The sequence below is a fragment of the Manis pentadactyla genome, chromosome 15 (assembly GCF_030020395.1).
Source record: "Manis pentadactyla isolate mManPen7 chromosome 15, mManPen7.hap1, whole genome shotgun sequence".
Taxonomy (NCBI): domain Eukaryota; kingdom Metazoa; phylum Chordata; class Mammalia; order Pholidota; family Manidae; genus Manis; species Manis pentadactyla.
The window spans coordinates 82,598,863-82,618,820 of record NC_080033.1 but is presented as its reverse complement, the minus strand read 5'-3'; the positions used below and the strand labels follow the sequence as shown (position 1 = coordinate 82,618,820).

Here is a 19,958-nt window from a genome sequence, read left to right as displayed (position 1 = left end):
CTGCACAGAATCAACATGTGCTGCGAGGCCAGGGCGTTTCCGGCTTCATTTAAGCGGCTCCCACCTGAAAGCTGGCTCAGGATGGGTGGGGGATGGGCGGGCCGTGGAGACTTAGGGGTCAGGGAGGAACAGAGGCGGCCCCCTCTGGCCCGGGACCCACCTCTGGGGCACACGCCCAGCTCTCGCCCTTCCAGGCCTTGGCTCAGCTGTTCCCTCCACCCAGGCCATCCTGGGTCCCCCAGGACCCGCTCAAATACCACCTCCTCCAGGACGCCGGCTCTGGGCCCACGTGCCATCCTTCCCACTTCTGCACGCTCAGGTGATTTGCTCACACCTGTGTCCTCCTTACGTGGCCAACCACCGGAGGTGTCCTGCTGAGCGAGGTGTGTGGCCCGGACACCCCAGGAGCTTCCTGGGCCGTCACACCGGGCTCAGGCTTCGTGGCCAGTGTGGCTGAACTCACGCAGGGAGGCCCTCCGGGGCTCTGCGTCAGCATCACTGCCCACTGCCCACCACGAGGCGCCTGTCCAGGTGAGGGGGGAGGAGAGGGGGGCAGAGGTCTGGCAGCCCCTGACCCCTCAGGGCCCAGAAGCCGGGGCTGGCAGCCTGAGCCCAGCCAGGGGGCCTTCTAAGCACTCGAGTGGGAGCAGCTGGCCTCGGGGAGGGCTTAAAACCCGGGAGGGCGAGGTCGGTGCGGGCGTGGAGGCGAGGGCAGGAGGCCTGCGCTGCGTTCCGCCGACATGTGGCCTTTCCCCAGCCGCGCTCTCTTCCCACCCCCCAGTGAGGCTTGGCTGCAGAAGGCTTCCTGGGACCCTGAGGCCCAGGGCTGGGGGGCCTGGAGCACCGCCGAGAAGAGCCCTCTAGGGCCAGGGGGCGGGGACACGAGGGAGGAGGGGCCGGGGGGCGAGGAGGAGGAGGAGGATGCGGGCTTCCCGCTGTCTCTCTTGGAGAGGGAGGGCCTGGCCCCCGGCCCGGCTCCTGACCAGGTAACGGCCCGTGGAGCCCCACTGGGGGCTGGCCTGGGACCCCCGTCCATGCGGCCTTCCAGCGTGTGTCCCTGAGGGGCTGGGACTGCCCTCTGCGCCCCCCTGGAGGACCCTGGATGCTGCGCTGCCTCTGGGTTCAGCGGGGCATGTGGGCATGTGCTGGCAGGAGCTGCAGGCCACCAGGCTGAAGCTGTGGGCCATGGAGCAGGCCCAGGGCCGGGCGGGGGCAGAGGAGGGCACCAGGGCCGAGGCCGCGCTGACCAGGCAGCTGCTCAGCCCCGAGACAGGTAGGAGCCAGCGGGCCAGACCGACCCTTCCCTGTGGGTGGGCCCTGTCCCCTGCGGTTCGGGGGGGGCCACTGGCTGCTGCAGGGAACACGGGCAGAGCCCAGTAGTCTCGACACGCGCCACCTGACACAGGGCAGGCACACAGTGAGTCCAACGACCCCGGGTGTGACCCCCTCACCCTGCCGGGAGCAAGGAGGGGCCTGCCCTCAGCAGTTGCAGGAGCTACTGCCCTGTGAGCCCCCAGCCCAGCTTTCTCTCTGCAGGCTGCCTCTGCCCCGGGACCCCCACGGAGAAGGTGGAGGCCGACCACAGATCCGTCTACGTGGGCAATGTGAGTCGGGGGAGTGCAAAGGGCCTTTCAGTGGGCACCCTGCCTGCAGCCCTGGGTCAGGAATACCGGACACCTAACGGCAAGGCAAACTCAGAGCCACGCGGGCCGCGGGGAGGAGGAGGGCGGGGCCGGGGCGCTGCTCCCTGGAGGGAACGTGGGCATGTGCCATCAGGCAGACCTCCCCACGGGAGACAGGATTCGGGATTCCCACGGGAGACCCCCCACAGGGCCAGTCTCCGGCAGCGAGTCTCACTGCTAAAGCTGCAGCTGCACAGGCCTAATGAAGACTGGGGGTCGCCTGGCACACGGGGGCCCTCATCTCGGGCTCCAGTCCAGCTCAGCAGGGGCGAGGCAGGACCTGGACCTTTCCAGAAGAAAAGGGGCTGCGGGGTCCCGGGAGGGTGGGGCCTCAGCAGGAGCCACAGGGCCCTGCCTGTGCCAGGTGGACTACGGGGGCACGGCCGAGGAGCTGGAGGCCTACTTCAGCCACTGTGGTGAGGTCCACCGGGTCACCATCCTGTGCGACAAGTTCTCCGGACGCCCCAAGGGGTCAGTGCAAGGCCTGGGGCAGGGGCACTGCTGGGCACAGGTGGCCAGGCAGCCCTTGCCCTCACCTGCACCCCCACCCCCAGCTATGCCTACGTAGAGTTCGCCGCGCAGAGCTCCGCCCAGGCCGCTGTGGGGCTGGACAGCAGCATTTTCCGAGGCCGGGTCATCAAGGCAAGTGTCCCCCAGGCATCACTGTGCACCTCGGGACCCTGGGGTGTCTGGGATCTGTTCTGAGCTTCTGAACCCAATCCCCAAGGGGCCGGGGGACACTGCTGTGGAAGGGCCCGGACACTTGCCCAAGGACACTGGTGCCCCCGCCTGACCCTCTTCCAGGACCCATGTCTCCAGGCACGTGCAGAGGTGCTGGGTGGGGACCCAGTGTGTCAGCACTGGACAGGTTCCAGCCCCCAGCCAGGGAAGGTGTTTTTCCTGCAGGCAGAGATGTTGGTGTGATAGGATGGGTCATGTGACCGTAGCTGGGTCCAGCCAGCTTAGGCCTACGCGGGAGTCTCGAGGAGGGCGGGAACAAGTTAGGGTCGGGGGTGCCAGAGGCCCCAACCAGCTCCACCGACTGGATGGGTGCGGCTTGCGAGCCTGCAGAACCCAGGAGAGCTTCATGGAGGCAGTTCTTAGCCCTGGGCTCTGCCCCGGGGTCTGGACAGAGGCTGCGGGGGAGAAGGGTGTGAGAACAGGGGTCTTCTGGGCTAGACTCGGCCTTTGGTCCCAGGTGCTGCCCAAACGGACCAACTTACCGGGGATCAGCTCCACAGACCGTGGGGGCCTCCGGGGACACCCAGGCACCAGGGCAGGACCCTTCCCTGGCCGCAGCCTCCACGGTGGGACCCACTTCAGGACGCGGGGGTGGACCCGGTGAGTGGGGGGAGCCTGGGGGCTCACCTCCCTTCTCCCTCCGTCCAGGGCACGTGGAGGTCTCTCCGTGGCGCTCACCGTACTGGAGGGCGGGCCGACTTTGGGGCTGGGTCAGGAGCAAACCCCGGTGCTCCACGCGGGCCGCTTATGTGGCAAGGAGCTGCCGGAGCCTCGCGGTGGCCCAGACGCCACGGCGGGAGCCACGAAGCACAAGCCAGAGGGCTGGGCATGGCGCTGCCCCTGGGGGCTCCAAAGAACCCTGGACCACACCCGGCTCTTCAGGGTCAGCTCGGGCTTGGCCTTCTCAGGGCTGTCCTACCAAAAACTTTTAAAGAAAAATAGACGTGTCTTAATGGTAACATAAATTATTAAACTTGAGTATTTTTTTAAACACGACTTCCCCTTTATCTGCTTCTTGGACTCGGCCAGTCCCACCTTGCTCAGGGGTCGCAACACGGCTGTGGGTCGGAGACCAGGCCCCAGCCCATCTCTGCTCATGGCCGGCGGCCGTGCGGGGATGTGCAGGGGTGTCCAGGGAGGCTGCAGCCCGGCAGGCGTGGTGGCCTCGGGGGCCCACACTCCCACCCGAGTGCGCCCCGAGAGCTCGCCTGTGAGGCGCTGCAGGAGGGGGCACCTCGGCACCTGTATGGGCCTGGCCCACGTCATAACCTGAGGCAGAGGGGGCCTTTCCTTGCTGCGTCCCCTCTGCAGCAGGTACGTGGCTCTCTCCCTGCAGGTGCCAAGAGGCGGGGAGGACGCGGGGGGCGCAGCACAAATACCTTGGTTCTGGCATTCAGGGGCTGAGTGCCCAGTCCCCGGGCTCCCCCACAGCAACTCTCGCCACCTGTGCTGAGTCAGCCCCTGCAGCCATGCTCGGGGCTGCCCTGGGCCCAAGTCCCTTGTGCAGCACCAGTGAAGACAGCCTTCTTGCGGGAGGGGCTGCCTCTCTGCTCCCTGCCCGCAGTCATCTTTGACATCCTCCTCCCAGGCCAGCTTCACTCTCCCCGTGATCTGGGGTCAACGCAGCCCTTGTAGTGGGTTAACAGACAGCACCTCAAAATACTCCACATCCTGACCCCAGACCCTGTGAATGTGACCTTATTTGTAAGAAGGGTCTTTGCAGATGCAAATTACAGACCTCAGGATGAGACAGTTCCAGATTATCTGGGCGGGCCCTGAATCAACACACACGCCCAGAGAAGACAGTGCGGAGACAGAGGCAGAGGCTGGAAAGGGGTGTCTGCAGGCTGCGGACCCACAGCTGGCTGGCAGCCTCGGAAGCTGGAGAGAGGCCTGGAAAGGTCCCTCCCTCAGAGCCTCCAGAAGGAACCAGTCCTGCCAACTCCTTCCTTTCGGACTCCAGCCTCCAGAACTGTGAGAGTAAATTTCTGTTGTTTTAACACCCTCCCACCCCATCCTGGAGAGGGTGGGAGGATGGGCTGCGCTCAGGGGACCTGGCCGAGACCACCCAGCAGCTCAGGGCAGAACCTGCTGGCCCTGGAGTCTTGTGCATGGCCCGGGCCGTGGGCGGCAAGGGTTGCTAGGGGCACGCGCCCCAGCATGGTTCCGAGCTGAGTTCACTGCACAGGTAACACCAGCCCTGCTGCTCAAAACCTGGGTGGGTCCCCTCCCCCGTGGGCTTTGCTTCGGTCCTGCCTCACCCCCTGCGCTCCTCCTGTGCGCCGCCTCCTTCGTAAGGACCTGCAGGCATCTCCTGCCGGCCCACAGGTGCCTTCTGGGAAGAGTTCTCCTGATCCCTGCCCTGTGGCCACCGTGAGGGTGGACCCAGCAGCCCTCCCTTTCCCTGCATTTCAGGACTGAGCAGGCCGAGGTAGAGGGAGGGTGAAGCCAAGGCTCCAAGCGGTGAGCCACCGATCAGAGCCAGGGAAAGCTGTCACGGAGGCCCCCTTCCCCCATCGGGTCTGGGGCAGAGGGATGCCACAGAAGACGGAGAAACCACCTTTAGTTTCACAGCCAGCAGCTGACTGGGAGCTGCCCCCATGGGACTCAGCCCTGGGGACACAGGGGATAGGCAGGCAGGTAGCCCTGAGGCCAGCCTGGTGATTAAGAATGCAAAAAATGTGAGCCAACTACCTGACAGGGCTGCTGGCTTAAAATGGGGATGCTTCCTAACAATGTGTGAAAACTCCCTCACGTAACAAGCACGTATGGGTTATTCAGGTTGTACCTACAGAAAAATCCAAATAGCAATAACTTTAACAAGATAGGGGGTTTATTTTCTCCACATTAAAAAAAAAAAGCTCAACATAAACAGCCCATGGCTAGCATACCAGCAAAGACCCAGGCTCCCTCTAGCTTTCTGCACCCCCAACCTTAGGGCATGAATCTTGTTCCCACGTCCTCAAGATGGCTGCCTGAACTCCAGCCATCACATCTACGTTCTAGGCAGGAAGAAGATAAAATATGAAGGACAAGTACTCCACCTGCCAGCGAAATCCCCTCTTCAAGGATCTTCCCTGCAAGTACCCTCCCAGTGCTATCCACTTACATGCCATATCCACTTACATGAAATCCCCCACTACCCTCGTGTGCAGTGGAGGATAGAAGCATCTTTTGTCTGGTTACCTGTCCCTAGTAACACCAGGATTCTATTAGTAAGGAAGCAAAGGAGAATGGATGTTGGGTCAGCAACTTGCAGCCCCTACACAGCCACTAAGCGGGCAGGAGAGCTTAATCACTACAACACAACCCAAGATGTGAGGCTAGCCTATGGCCGACTGGCAGCAGGCCCCCATCTGCTTTGGGGGCTCCTCAGCCCCTCTGGGGCTTCCAGTTACCCCTGTGCTGGGACGTAGGGTGGGGGACCTGGGACTTGTGTTTTTAACACACTGTATCAGCTCATTTTTTTTCTTTACTTCTGAAACTTAAGATTATCACTCCTTTGTTCATGAGCAGGGAAGGGAGTCCACCTCCCAGTCGCAACACCCGGCTGGCCAACCATGCTAAGAGCGTTTCCTGCTCTCCAAGGGCGCCTGAGCCACCCTACTCCGGGCCAGAGGCCCTCTCCCTAGTGACTAGGAGGGCAGGGAGGGGCTCTCGGCTCTCGTGGGGCTGCCACCACAGGAAAGTCAGCCACCCTGAAAACTTGGGGCAGACTACGGGGTGGGGCTCAGACCCAGCTGTGTGTGGCCTCTCCCACTTTATAGCCACAATGTTAAATGGCAAAGGGTGACGGCACCTGGGCCACTGGATCCTGGAAGGGCTGTCACCTCAGTCATGGTCAACTAGTGATAACTGTCATCTGGATTTGGCTGGGCAGGCTTCTGGGGAAGGTGAATGCAGAAATCCCATTACATCAGATCCTCTTCAGACGTAACCCCGGCCGCAGCGTGCCAGATGCCTGTGGGCAGCAGGGAAGGGGGCTCACCTCCGAGCCCTCGGCTGGCCCACTAGCTGGAGGAGTGCCTGCAGGCTGAGCTGGTTCTCAGAAAGCAGCATGAGCAGACCCTGCATTTACATGAGGCTTCTGGCTCCCGGGGCGGCCCCGCCACACGCTGGGCCAGAAGCAAAGCAAAAAGAGGAAGGTGCTCGCACACTCGGGGAAGGTGGGTGGACCATCCCACATGGCCCCTCGGCACAGGCGGCCGCCTTACAGACCACCCACCCGGGGAGCCACTGCAGGGGCCAGCCATGTCCCTCTGTGCCACCCTCTGCCACCCCACGGCCACAGCCTCTTCAGGGCTCCAAGCTTCACAGGCTCCCACCACCCTGCTCACCCCGCCCTTCATGCCGAGGGGGCCGGTGGCTCCCTGCCCTGTGTCCCCTCCCTGAAAAGCCTCGTGTTAAACTCCCTTGTTTAAACCCTCTGCTGACAGAAGGCAAAAGCCAAACCTGATCTTACGAGAAAGACCTTTAGTCGGCTCAGCTGTGCACACAGCCCTGCCTCTGAGCAGCTCGTCCACGACGCTCAGGGAGGGGCACAGGCTAATAAATACACATCTAATGACACGGTTATGCACAGAACACTTCTCTTCCAGCAACGGGCAGCAGTCTTCACTCAACAGACCTGTATCATCATGGACGTCACCATGCTCTCGAAGGCCCTGCAGAGAGAGAGACTGGCTCAGAGCAGCAGACCCAGGCCTGCACCCCTCGCCGGGCTCGCAGACAGGTCCTGCGGCACCGCCCATCTCCCGAGAGACTCGGCCCATCCTTCTCCAGGCTCGGGTAGGCACACTCGACTGAGGCCAAGATGTGCGTCCGGCCACAGCCAGCAGTGAAAATACAAGTCTCCTGCCTCCTCCTCCCCTGTAGGGCCTTCAGCCCCAGGGTAGGGGAGGAGCTGCCCAGGAGGTGCCGGGCTCTGCATTAGCAGTGGCTGCTCCTCCCTGCTGGGACCCAGGATAACCCGAGATGCAGTGTCACAGTTGAGGGAAGGTGCCACCAGCTTGGGTCACTGCGGTGTCCTCTCACCTGCCAGCTACAAGGAGCCCCTTGGGAACCACGTCTAGGGATGGAGGGAAGCCCCAGGGGCAGCTTTAGATTCTGTGCACCTGAGCACTTTAGGAAGCACCTTGGGATACCCCTACACTAAGTCTGAGCTTATCTGAAGGCTGTCTGGAAGGTTCCTGCAGCCCCATTTCCTAACAGTCCAAATTCAGCATCAGACAGAATCGGGCAGCAGCCAACAGCTTCACCCAGAAGCTCCTGCATCTGCCTGGACCCTCACTCTGGGCCACGAGGCTGCCCCAGGACCTGTGGGCGCACCTGGGAAGCCAAATGGGTGCCCTGGTCCCCAACACCCCTTCTGTTTCATACAGTCTGTAAGAGTTTAGACAGACAGTCCTGCTGCCTTGACCAGGGCCCATCGCTTTGAAGGCCTTCCTCCTCAGGCTCAGAGCCACTGCCCCCAGCAAGGTGGGCTCACAGCAAAGGCAGCACCCGAGAGCGTCAGCCCACCTGGACTGGATGCGGTCCCCCGGGTTGTAGAAGGGGTTGCACATCACATCTGTGTAGGAGCTGTGCAGCTTCCGGAACATCTGAAACCAAAACCAACCGCGTTTGGGATTCACCCACATGTGCAGCTACTGCCAGGCGTCTGGCTTCCCGGCGTTTCAGAACAAAGCAGAACCCAGACAGTGCCAGGCAACCAGGAGACCCATCCTCACACTGCGAATCTCGTTGTCACGAAGCGCTGTGTTGGACGAGTCCACCACCATGACAAACTTCACTTTGGAGTTAGTCACATAGCCGTACCTGCACAGCTTGTTAGGGAACACGCCTCTACAGCAGGACCGTGTGACAGCACAACACCCAGAGCCACCATGGGGAGGGTGAGCCGGGCCCTCTCTGCACCTCCCCAGGCTCCAAAGCTGCTCTGGAGAAACTGACAACCCCACACCACAGAAGTGCCTTGGGCTGGGCCGCCCTGCAATGGCGGGAGGGCCACGAACCCTCCGGTGTGACGGGACACCCCTGGGGCAGCCTCTGGTGTCTGCCTGAAGAGTAAGGGCAGGAGGCTGAGCCCTAGCCTGATGCAAACTCCAGAGCTGACCTGCCAGCCTCTGGGTGTCTCACCTCTTTCTGAACCAAATTCTAGCCCAGGAGTGTTAACTGCAAAATCAGGACTTTCACAGATAAGGTGAATCCCGCCGGGGGGCATCCAAACTGCTGAGGGGCACTCCAACTTGTGGAACAGGGCCTCCCAGGTCAGCGTCACTGCAGGCGAGCTACGTCCCTGCTTATGGAACATCGGTGAACATCACGGGTTTCAAGCCATTTGTCCCAAGGGACAAGTCAAACTTACAGTGACTTGTGTGGCCAGGGCTGGTGATAAAGTGAGTGAAAGGACCCTGCCTTGCTCAGAGGGGGCGGCCCCCCAGGAAAGCACAGAAGGGAAGCCTCGGGGGCACAAACCACACAGTTCTCCAGGTAGTGTGAGTTTGGCTTTTGGCACGTCATCCTCCCAATTACAGGGAAAGGGGGGTGTGGTCTTAATTAGTGTCAAGCTGCCAGAAGTCCCTGAAGGCTGGAAGCCCTCACCCTCCCTTCTCTTCAAGTGACGTGACAAGATGCCTTTCGGGGGCTCGGGTCCTACAGTGCACCTCGTCACTGCAGGTGGAACCCCCAGAGGGAAACCCTGCCTGCTGACAGCCCCGCGGGCAGGAAGGATACACCTTGTAGTCCTCCGTGGGGTACAGCAGCCCCAGGTAGAGCTCCCTCTGGTCCACCAGGGCCTTCCCCATGGCAGAGATCTTCTCGTCCACCACATCCAGGGACGTGTGCACCATGTAGTGGAACTTGAGCTCGTTCTCTGTGGGGACGCTGCGGATGTAGAGAGGGTAATTCTGCAAGAAAGGGTGACAACGACTGACGTGGCCAGAACCCACCCAGTGTGCTGACTAGCAAACGAGGCCCAGAGCACCTGGGTGGGCAGTGGGCTGGCACCAATTAGCCGTGGGAACTCATGCTCATGCTCACCACCCAGTGCTTAACCATCCAAACTGCTATGGCCACTACCACGTGGACCCAACCTAACAAAAGGAGGTTTATCTGTTATCTGCAAGAGAGGAGACAGTTCAGAAAATGGGTTTCAGTGCAGCCTGACAGCTAACCCTGCCACCTGGATAGGTCACTCACCTGCTGTGTCATGCCCAGCCCTGGCACTGGCTCCCCTCTTGCCCCGTAATACTGGCTGTTTCCCAGTCTGCCACCTCCTGTGAGCTCTTTGCCTTGGCAGAGACACTGGCCTCTCTCTGAAGCCCTCAAGGCTCAGCTGAAACCTCCCTTCATCTCTGCACAGCCATTTCTGACCATCCTGAACTCAGAGTTCACAGCACCTTCCCGAGACTCCACGGGCCACGACTCACTGCTTCTGTCCCACACTGGCGCTGCACAGACCCAACCGACTCAACGCTATCCCACCCCTAATGGGACTGACATCTGGTGGAGGCACTGGGCAAACCAGACCATAAATAACGTGTCACACACAGCTTGTGCTAAGAGGCCTGCACTTGTAGGGCTTCCCCGGAGGACCCCCTCGCAAGCCTGGTCTTGCAGAAGGCACGGAAGGGCCAGCAAGGCTTTGTAGGTTAGAAGCATGGGGGTGGCCACACAGCTCAGTCTTGGGATTCAGAAACAACTTCCCAGATGAAATGAAATCTACGGTAGCGAGGGAAGGAAAGGAGAGTGGGGGAGAGGGGCGAAGAGCTCCGGGCGCAGAGGCCCTGCGGTGACAGAGCAGAGCCCGTCGGGGCTGGAGTGGAGGTGTCGGTGGCGCGGGCGGAGAGGGGCGCGGCGACCAGGTCGTTCAGAAGGGCCCCATCCTAAGGCAATGGGGAGCCGCCGGAGAGATTCTGGGCAGGGACCGGCCACGCTCTGTTCCTAAAGCAGCACCGCGGATGCTGTGCGGAGAGGAGGCCGTCGGCTGGGCGGGAGGGCGCGGGATGGAGACAGGAGGGCGGCCGGACTGGGGAGCAGGACCCCACGGGGCCCGAGGACGGCCGGGCGCGGCGCAGGCGGGGCTCCGGGGGTCCCGGCCGGGGGCGCCCGGGGCTGGCCCTCGGCCGCGGCAGAAGCGGGCCCCCTCGGCTCGGGGAGGCCCTGGGGCGCGTCTTTCCGGAGGCCGGCGGGGCGGAAGGAGGGGCGGGGAGCGGGCGGGGCGGCCGGGCTCCGGAGCGGGTCGGGGCCACCGCCCGTACGCACCTCCTTGGCGATCACCGCCACGCACACCGCCATCTTGGGAGGCCCGGCCTCGCGTCACGCGACCTCGCCGCCAGTCACGGGGTCGGCGAGGCCCCGCCCCCTGTCCGGCCGGAAGGGCCCAACGCGCCGCAGCCCGAGTCCCGGGGCTAGTGCGGGCTCGGCGGCCCCGGGCGCTGTTGCCATGGCTTCGGTTGCCGCGGTGACGAGGTGGCGGCTGCTGCTGGTGCTGAGCGCCGCGGCGCTGGGGACAACTGGCGCCCCGCAGCCGCCAAACATCCTGCTCCTGCTCATGGACGACGTGAGTGCGGGCGCGGGCCGGGCTCCGCGGAGGGCTGCGCTCTGGGCGGCCGTGGCGGGAGGCCCCGGGGGCCCCATGCGGGGAGGCCGTGGCGGGCCGCGAGGGCAGCAGCGGGCAGGGTGGGCGTGGGGGAGGCCATGGGGGCAGCGGAAGGGGGCATGGGGGAGGTCGTGTGGGCCCAGTGGGCCGTGGGGTTGGCTCTGGGGGTGCCGAGTGCCCCCCATCTCCGCGTGTATGAAGCCGAATGAGGTAGGTAGTTTTTTGCGCCAGAAGACCCCTCATGCTCTGGAAGACCGGAGGGGCAGCCTAGACCCCAGCGCCCCTGCGCCCCTGCTGTCCTCGCATCAGAGGCGAGGAGGGTGTGCAGAACCCACCAAGACCCAGGGCCTGCCTGCCCTGAAACTCCCCTCCCTCTGCCTTCGGCCTGTGGGGCCTGCCCTGCCGCGGGACTGGCCCGGGCTGCGAGGTCATGCTGCTCTGCCCCGCCGAGAATTCTGGCCAGAGGTCAGATCTTTGTGGGTCCCAGAAGAACCAGGAAGGGCTTCACCTCACGGGTGTGCGCAGCCCCACGCCCAAGGCCCCACTGGTGCGCCAGCCCCTCGCGATTCCCGGCTGGGAGCTGAGCCCACTCGTCCCCCTGTGGCTTTAACCCCTGTGCCCCTTCCCCGCGGAAGCCAGGAGCGCGTTCTATCCATAGGTTTGCAGGAGTGAAGTGGAGATTCTGAAATGAGTTAGTGTGAGGCGCCAGGGCGAAGTGAGAGGGCAGACAAACACGGGCTCAGTCTCCCGTGAGCTGTGTGGTGCCAAAGGCCTCTGGGCCTTCCCAGTGCAGCTGTCCTCACAGATGCCCGGTGCACTGAGGCAGGCAGAGGACAAGCAGCAGGCGCTCAGTACCAGCCGGGTCCCGGGACCTGCCCTGGCGGATGGCTCCTAAAACTCTCGGTCTCCGGAGCGGTAGCAGGGTCTTTGGAGCTGTGGCTGGGGCCCTGGACAGCTTCAGGACAGGGTCCCAGAAAGGCCAAGGGACGGTTAAAGGGCGGGGGCTTTCAGCACAGCTGACCTCCAGGGAGGGAGGGGGCTGGAGCCCAGGTGGAGGGATACGGCTCCCTCTTCTGTAATGATTCTGTATCACAAATGTTTCGTAGTGAAGGGAGGCTTCCCTGTATTCACTTTCACATAAGCAAACTGCTTTCCTGTGTTCCATGTGCCACTGCAGCAAATGTATTGAGCCAGAGGAGAGGGGTTCATGGGGACCCTTGATTTACAGCAGGTCAGTCGGAAGCACAGCGGCCCCCGGGACCCGCGGCTGACGTCTGCAGGGCAGGCCTTGCGGGACCGAGCCCTTGACCTGTGGGGTCTGATGCTGGCTCCGGGGAGGTGGTTTCAGAACCGCACTGCTGGAGCCCCAGCTGATGCCCAGAGGTTGAAGAGGGTGGTGTGCGACGCACCCTCTCCACATTTGGCGTCGGAAGTGGTGTGAGTAAAAATAATTCAGAGTTCCCCAAAAGGCTGGCAGAGACTCTCACAGGCGCCTTTGCATCACGGCCACAAGGCTGGCATGGCTGCCGAGCGGGCCTGGCTAGTCGGAGCTGAGAGGTGCTGTGGGTGTAAATCACACATGGATTTCAAAGACCTAGTTTGAGAAAGGAATGTAAAATATTTCACCTAATAATTTTTTATTATTAAGATATTGATCCTGTATTACAAAAAATGAACAATGTTCAGATGAGCCTGGCAAGCGCTCCCCTACGTGGACATACACCCCGCCTCTTAGTCTTCTGACCTGGTGCTCACAATGGCTGCTCCCGAGCAGGTTCTGCAGGCCCTGGGGGGCCCCACGTGGTGGGCGCAGAGTGACAGCTGGGTGAGGGCATCACACGGACCTTGGACGGGCTCGCTCCTGCTTCAGTCTCCTCTCCTGGCAGAGCTGCAGTGCCTGGGCAGGCTGTGCCAGTGGCCTCTCTTGGATGGCCGGGCCCTGCCCTGCCCTTCTCTGCAGTTAACGTGCCCTCCGGGCAGGTCATTGGTCATGTTTTATACGGAGGGTTTGTAGAAGTGGTGATATTTTGGATATATCACATTAACTAAAATACGATAACCTCATTCTCCCGCTTCTTTTTGCTTTTTTAGTGGGGTACTGGAAAATGCAAACCTTCACAGGTGGCCCCCTGTGTGTCTATTGCAAGCATCATTTTAGGCCCGGGTTGTCCTGAGTGGTCCATTGTGACCACTGCTGGGGGTGTTTTTATTCAGAGGGGCTGACATGGGAGCCCTCCAGTGAGGCAGCAGCAACGGCCGGGGCTTGGCTCTCCTGAACAGGCTCCTTCTCCTGGCTTTGGGGTTCTGTGGCAGCTAAAACTCAGATAAATCTGGAAGACCTTTGTCCCGCTTAGGGAACTTTTTGGTGGCAAATGACAGTAAACTACTCATGGTGACTTAAGCAAAAACTGGAATCCTGGCTCTCCTGACTGGACAGACCAGGGCCTCAGTGGCTACAGGCCATCAGGATGCAGAGGGCAGAGGCCCTTCTCTGCAGCGCTGTGTCCTCACCCAGCCTCACCCCCTGTGTGGTCGGCGAGCGCAGTGGGAGGGCACGCTGCCCTGATGGCTTGGGTCATACCCCTGAGCCAGCCTTACTGGGGAGGGAGCTCCTGGCCTATCCAGCTAGGGCCTCGGACCCACCCCTGGAAGGGTCAGTTCAGGGAGTAGGGCAGGTGTGACAGGGTGTGTAGACCTCCAGGCTACCCAGGAGCAGACAGGCCCTAGCAGATGGGCTGGCCCAGTTTAGAAGAAGTTGAGAAGCATTTCTTCAGCAGAGCTGACTCATCTCTGTTCCCCAAGGCTGATGGGCCAAGTGGGTGGGGGCAGGCCTAGGGACAGAAGCTCCCTCTCAGGGTAGCCCAGCCCTGCTGGGCCCAAGACCACTTCTGGTCCTGAGGCCCAAGCACTGCCTGCATTCCAGGCCCTATTAGTAAAATGGAACTAAGGTGGGCGACCCTGACTGCCCAGAGCTTAAAGTGAGGTGCGAAGAGGCCAGTTCCTGGGTGACCACAGGCGGGCTATCAACCATGGCCCGGCCTGAACCTGTGGCACCGCTGATGCATGCCAACCTAGGCAGGCACAGCCTGCACCCCTGTAAAGATTCCTTTCAACACCAAGTGACATTTACATTCCTCGGGAGTCCTGTGGCAGGAAGCAGAAGTGAGTCCCCTCCGCGGCCCCTTCTCCCTGCCACGTGGGCAGCCACCAGGAGACGGAACAATTCGTAAGACTGTACATGACACCCCGCACAGGGTCCTGTAGATGGCGATTTCCTTTAACCTAATGAGTCGAGGGGGATGACAATGTCCCTATTTCTGTAGCTAAGGACACAAACACATAAGCAATAATAGAAGAGTGTTGGGAAGAAAAAGTCAAGCCAGGCCAGTGACTCCTGGCCTCAGAAAGGCTCACTTGGGAGCAGGCTGGCCCTCAGCTGGCCTCTGGGGCCTGGGGTTTGGGGAGGATCCCTCTGCTCCCCGACAGAAGGGGCTCCCTGGCCTACACTTTTATGCAGGCGTTGGGATTTGTGCTGAACTGCATCCCTCCTGGAGGCTAGGGTTTTCGTGTGCAGGCAGAGGGTGCTCCCGCCGACACCCCCTGGGATGGGCCGGGACCGGGGCAGGAGTCAGGCAGGAGTTACCCGCAGGTGCTAGGCCAGATGTCACAGCCCAGCCCCCGCGCAGCCTGCAGGCCTGTCCCCGGACATGCATCCTTCCTGCTAAGGCATCGCTGAGCCATGGTGTCCTTTGGCCCGTCTGCTGCCTTCCTCTGCTCCTGTCAGCCCGCTGTCCCCGGGCTGCGCTCCGTGCCCTGCCTGCTGTCCATGGTCGAAAAGCCATTTCAGTGGTTCCAAAAGAATCCAAAGCTAAAAGAGCCCAACTGGGACCCTCAGCCAGAAGGGCCTTTGGGAGCAGACCACGCAGGCAGTGGGCCCTGGCCACCTGGAACGGCAGACGGGAACGAGGGAGAAGTGTGGGGGCCTGTCTCTGGGGGAGGCCCACCGCCTTCCTGGTCACCCTCACAGGAGGGTATGGCCTCTGTGCAGAAAAGGGGACATAATGACAGATGGCAGACTACCTGGGACCATCCCAGGCAAATGTACACGTACAGCCACTCACATGGGACCCACAGCTTCTGGGTCTCCATGAGATCAGCAGGGCCTGACCTCAGAGCTTCCCCCGCCAGCCCAGGGTGTCCGGATTTCCCGGACGCTGGCTGCACCCAGGCTTGGCAGGCACGTTCCCCTCTGTTCAAACTCTTGTCCTTCTGCCCAGGCCTGGGGCTTCTTGTTGGCTGTGAGTCAGAAGAGCTTTTAGGGCCGCAGGGAGACAGGGAAGCACTGGGGCCCTGCTTAAAGTGAGGTGGTAGGAGTCCCCACAAAGCTAAAGGAAGCGTGGCCGCAGGACCCGGTAGCTCCTGGCCCGCGGTGTACCCCGCGCTTACCCCCGCTGCTGCTCTACTGAAACAGAGTTCACATTACAGGCAGCTCACCCAGATTCCTTCTGTCAGCCACTCCCCAGCCCCAGCCCCCGGCAGTTCCTGCTTTCTGTGTCTGAGGGCTTGTCTCTTCCGGACCCTTCACATCAGGGGAACCTCACAGCTTGTGGCCTTCCTGGCTTCTCCCACTCAGTGCCGCGCTGTCCAGGCTCACCCGCGCTGTGGCGCGTCGGGGCTCTGCTCCTCCCTGGGGCTGAGGAGGGTCCCCCGTGCGTGTGTTTTTCCCGGGGCATAATGACTCCCCACTAACAGAAATCTTCTCCTGTGGCTCTGGAGGCCAGAATCTGAAATCACGGTGTCGGCAGGCCTGGCCCCCCCTGGCGCTCTGAGAGGCATCCTTCCCGCCTCTCCTGCAGCTCCTGGGGCCCCAGGCGCTCCTGGGATGCACCCCCACCTTTGCCGTGGTCACGTGGTCCCTCTCCATCTGTCTCCCTCCCCTCACAAGGATACCCATCATTGGATTTAGGGCCGCCCTAGTCCAGGATGTCCCCACCCTGGCTACTTACATCTGCATTTCCAAACAAGGTTAGTTCACTGGTTCTGAGTGGACATTAATTTGGGGGGCCCATAGTCAACCCAGTACCGCAGGTAAAACCACATCCCATCTGTCCACTGATCAGGTGACGGATACGTGGCACGAATCCTTTGGGCCTTCGTGAATCGTGCCCTGTGGACGCTCGCATTGTGCACGTGCAGCTCTTGTGGGTACACCTCTGGCCAGGAACTACTGGGTCCTACAGCCATGCTTCCTTTAGCTTTGTGGGGACCTTTACCACTTGCTTTTAGATCTAAGTTTGCACAACAGGCCTCGAGGGCATGCTTCCTCGTGTCAAGCCAGCATGTGTGTGTCTGGGCACCAGGCCCCGTGAGCATGCGCTTTGTGAGCCAGAGGCTGGTAGGAGGCCAGCGAGCAGACCCAGGATCACCCAGCCTGACTCGGGCAAGGTGGGTGGCTCCCAGGTGGAAGGAAGCTCATCACACTTCCCCATGTTCTCTCTCCTGCAGATGGGGTGGGGTGACCTGGGGATATATGGAGAACCTTCCAGAGAGACCCCAAATTTGGACCAGATGGCTAAGGAAGGGATGCTTTTCCCTAACTTCTACGCAGCCAATCCCCTGTGCTCACCCTGTGAGTAAGGCAGGGGCCCCTTGGGGGCAGTAGCTCACGGGGCAGGGCTGGTGGGCAGACCCCTGGGCTTTGGGGCGTTGGGCTCCTACTGTCCAGGTGGCCCAGGGCTTGGGGCCTATAGGTGTTTTGAGGTAGAACTGCTGTGGCGGCTGCCGCTCTGGGTCCCCAGAGCTGAGCAGCCATGGCTGGTTCAGGAGAAGTGCTGGGGTGTGGGGAGTGATCTCAGCCATAGTGTGGGGCCACGCGGGTAGGGAGGCAGCGTCCCCACCACCCAGAGGCCACCCCTGCTGGAGAGATGACGCACGATGGCCGATCTGGGGGAAGGGAAGTCACACTGGGTGGCCTGTGGACCCCGCAGCCCCGGTGACCCACCCGCCACTGAGTGCCAGCCGGTGGGGGCTCGGGAGGCTGCAGAACTGGCAGGCCTGGTGCCAGACCCCCTCATCCTGTCTCTTTTGTCTCCTTGTAGCAAGGGCGGCACTGCTCACGGGACGCCTGCCCATCCGCAGTGGCTTCTACACCACCAACCAGCACGCCAGAAACGGTGCGCCTCGGTCGCCCTCACGGGCGGGCCTGCTCCTCTGGGGTGCCCGTCCTCACCCAGGCCCAAGGCTTTCTGAGGGTCACGGCATGTCCCTGAGCTGTATTGCGGTGTTCTCATTGAAAACCGCGCCTTTTGGCAACTAGGACGGTGAGGTTGTGCGTGGTCTTGGGGATTCAGGATGAGCTGATGAGCCTGCCGAGGCCACCGGCACCGCTCATGGCTTCTCCCGGCACCTCCTGTGCCCGCTGTGCCTGGCACAGCCTGGCGAGCAGGGTACACTCCCCCACAAGGGGCTGCTGCCCATTGCCCAGGGGGAGACGTGAGGAACCAGGTGCCTGGGGTGGGGGCAGAGGGTGCACACACGGGGTTTCAGGCAGCCCTTGAGGAAGGCCGTGCAGCCAGCACTAGGGAAGCCCGGCTAGAGCGGAGACCCTGCGGTCCAGGTGGCATGTTCCAGAGACCTTGGTGGGCCAGCAGAGGGGGCTGCAGGCCAAGGCTTGGCCTTGGAGGTCCAGCCCCTCTGGGGGCAGGGTTTGCCCATCCCCACGTGTACTGGCTGACTCTGACAAGGTCCCTGGAGGACCCCAGAAGGCCTGCGAAGTGCCAGCTCCTTGGCAGGGTGTCCCCCTCGTCACCCTGCGCAGCCCGGCCTGCTCCGCGTGCTTGCAGCTCACACACATTGTTGCCCCTCCAGCCTACACGCCGCAGGAGATCGTAGGCGGCATCCCAGACACGGAGCACCTCCTGCCCGAGCTGCTGAAGGGGGCCGGCTATGCCACCAAGATCGTGGGCAAGTGGTGAGTCCTGCCCCTCAGCGCTGGGGCCCTGTGCCCCGGGGGTCATGACAGCGCTCCCAGATGGGAACCTCGTGGGAGGGAGACAGAGTCAGCCCCAGGCTGGTGGGATGTCTACAGTGGCTCTTTAAAACCCGTGCAGGCCCTTCGGTGTTGGCTGTTATAAGTGTGTTACCCCTACTCCTGCCTATGTTTCTATCTTGTCCCCTGGGGGATAGCCCTGTGTATAGCCCTGGAGGGTTGGTGTGAAGGTCAGATACCCTCTTTCCTTTCCCAAGTGTTGGAGCTGTGGAGACCGGAAAGCCTACTTCCTACAGGCAGCCTTCCCTGATTTTAGAGCCCTTGCCATCTCCCTTCACAGCCCTGGGGCCCCTCCCCCCTTAACCCCTCCGTGCTCCCTGGTACTGCTTTCCCACGGAGAGGCACCTCCTCTGTGCCCCTTGGGGATGACTGCTCCACACACATGGACAGTCACAGAAGTGGGGGGTGTGGGAACCAGGGAGTAGTGGTCCGAAAATCCAGGTGACCTGGAGGCCCCCTGGCAAGCGCTGTCTCACTCCAGAGACCCTTAGGAGCCGTCCTATCAAGCACACAAGCTCAGGGCAGGGGGCGGCTGTAAAGCGGACCTGGTGGTGCAGTGCCAGGGAGTCTGGGTGGAGGCGGAGCCAGCCACAAGGCCTCCAGAGCCGGTTCAAGGCTGCGCCGGCGATGACCACACTCTGTGCCCACCTGGCAGCTCCGCCCAGGGTCTGGCAGCCTCCCATTCATGGTCACTGATATGGGCAGCCAGAGCAGGAACGGAGCACACTGCCACGAGCTCCCAAGGCCCCTGACAACCATCGGGAGAGAGGTGCACGCAGGAGCCGGAGAACGGGGGGCAGGGCCTGGAGGAGCAGGTGAGCGAGGCCTCGCAGAGCAGACCAGTGCGGGGGGGCGGCTGGGGTCCAGGCAGCCGGGGCCCGAGGCAGAGGACCTGGCCTCTCCTTGCTGGTGGCAGGGTGGAGAGCCTGGTGTCAGGGGTTCCTTTCAGGGCCTTGGGGGTGCTGGTGACCATGGCAGGGCCTGTCCTCGTGTCCTGACACCCAGCCCCAGCGCCTCAGCCTGACCTGGGGCAGATGGCCTGGGCTCCGTAAGGGGCTGCTCGGCCTGCCTGGCTTCCCAGGGCATCCCAGCTCACCTGGGGAGAGGGTGGCCCCACTGCTATTTGGGGACGGGCACTCTGAATTGGTGGCATAACGTGAACAGGATGCAGCCCGGTGTTTCCGTTACACAAAAGCCACACGAGCAGATAGAGGCTCACAGCCGCGTGCCTGCCTCCCGGCTAGTGCTTGAGCAGGCAGGGGGGCGGCAGGGCATTGAAGCGGCAGAGAGGAAGCAGCACAAGCCGGTGACGAGGTTTCTCCAGAGGAAGAAGCCGCTGCAGAGCCGAGGCCCGTGCCCCTGGCAGGGGGGCTGCAGGGGCTGAGGAGGGCCCTGGGCACCGTCAGAGGCAGAGCACTGGAGAGCCGTCAGCGGGGGCCAAGGTCCGGCTCCACTCTGGTCGCCACTACCCACCCCCTGACTGCTCCCTGCTGTGTCCCCCTGGCCCAGTGACCAAGTGGTACATCCGAGTTCACAGTGGCCTGGGGTCTGCGTGACCCACGGCAAGGCCTCTGAATGGTTGGGGTGGGCCTGCCTGCTGTGCCCCCCAGGGCCGTGCTTCAAGCCCATGTCTCTGTGAGAGGCTTTCTGAAAATGTGAACCCAGGAACCTGGCCCACATCCTGGGTGCGGCTGCCTCCCTCCCGGGCAGCGGCGACCAGAGTGAGCCTCACGGACACCACCTCTCCGAGCCACGTTTTCAGGGGCGGGAGGGGCTGTGCTCGAGGACCACTGGCCCCTCCGGTTTGGAGGATGCATGTCCACGCCTCCTGTCGGTCGGAGGACCCAGCATTAGGCACCCCGAGCCGGGGGCGTGGGGGCGGGAG

At 62.3% G+C, this 19,958-nt stretch overlaps 3 protein-coding genes across 9 annotated transcripts in view; 2 read left to right on the top strand and 1 right to left on the bottom strand.

The window, feature by feature from the left end:
- Positions 1-562: 562 nt before the first annotated feature.
- PABPN1L (PABPN1 like, cytoplasmic) lies at positions 563-3,408 on the top strand. Its single transcript, XM_057492902.1, has 7 exons — positions 563-1,056; positions 1,127-1,273; positions 1,537-1,604; positions 2,047-2,153; positions 2,237-2,324; positions 2,881-2,989; positions 3,072-3,408. The coding sequence occupies exons 1-7, from the start codon at positions 741-743 to the stop codon at positions 3,353-3,355; spliced, it is 1,119 nt and encodes a 372-aa protein (XP_057348885.1). The 5' UTR covers positions 563-740; the 3' UTR covers positions 3,356-3,408.
- Positions 3,409-5,266: 1,858 nt separating this feature from the next.
- Positions 5,267-10,780, bottom strand: TRAPPC2L (trafficking protein particle complex subunit 2L). 5 transcript variants are annotated; one of them, XR_005032452.2, is made up of 6 exons: positions 10,689-10,780; positions 9,159-9,331; positions 8,562-8,611; positions 7,944-8,023; positions 6,223-7,087; positions 5,267-5,632 (listed from the first exon to the last, which is right to left on the bottom strand). XR_005032452.2 is itself a non-coding variant. In XM_036924254.2 (5 exons), the coding sequence occupies exons 1-5, from the start codon at positions 10,719-10,721 to the stop codon at positions 6,827-6,829; spliced, it is 597 nt and encodes a 198-aa protein (XP_036780149.2). In that variant the 5' UTR covers positions 10,722-10,780; the 3' UTR covers positions 5,267-6,826. The 5 variants fall into 5 exon arrangements, 4 of the variants coding, with proteins under 4 accessions (XP_036780149.2, XP_036780151.1, XP_036780150.1 ...); XM_036924254.2 differs by having other exon boundaries at positions 5,267-7,087; XM_036924256.2 differs by lacking the exon at positions 8,562-8,611 and adding an exon at positions 8,153-8,240 and having other exon boundaries at positions 5,267-7,087.
- Positions 10,781-19,958, top strand: part of GALNS (galactosamine (N-acetyl)-6-sulfatase) — a 25,997-nt gene continuing 16,819 nt past the window's right edge. The window contains exons 1-5 of one of the 3 annotated variants that reach the window (XM_036924248.2): positions 10,860-10,986; positions 15,992-16,050; positions 16,531-16,654; positions 17,124-17,198; positions 17,893-17,995. In XM_036924248.2, coding sequence (XP_036780143.2) covers positions 16,009-16,050; positions 16,531-16,654; positions 17,124-17,198; positions 17,893-17,995 — 344 coding nt within the window. In that variant the 5' untranslated portion in view covers positions 10,860-10,986; positions 15,992-16,008. Of the gene's footprint in view, positions 10,987-15,991; positions 16,051-16,530; positions 16,655-17,123; positions 17,199-17,892; positions 17,996-19,958 lie in introns of all 3 variants that reach the window. The other 2 variants (XM_036924252.2, XM_036924253.2) reach the window with 2 other exon arrangements.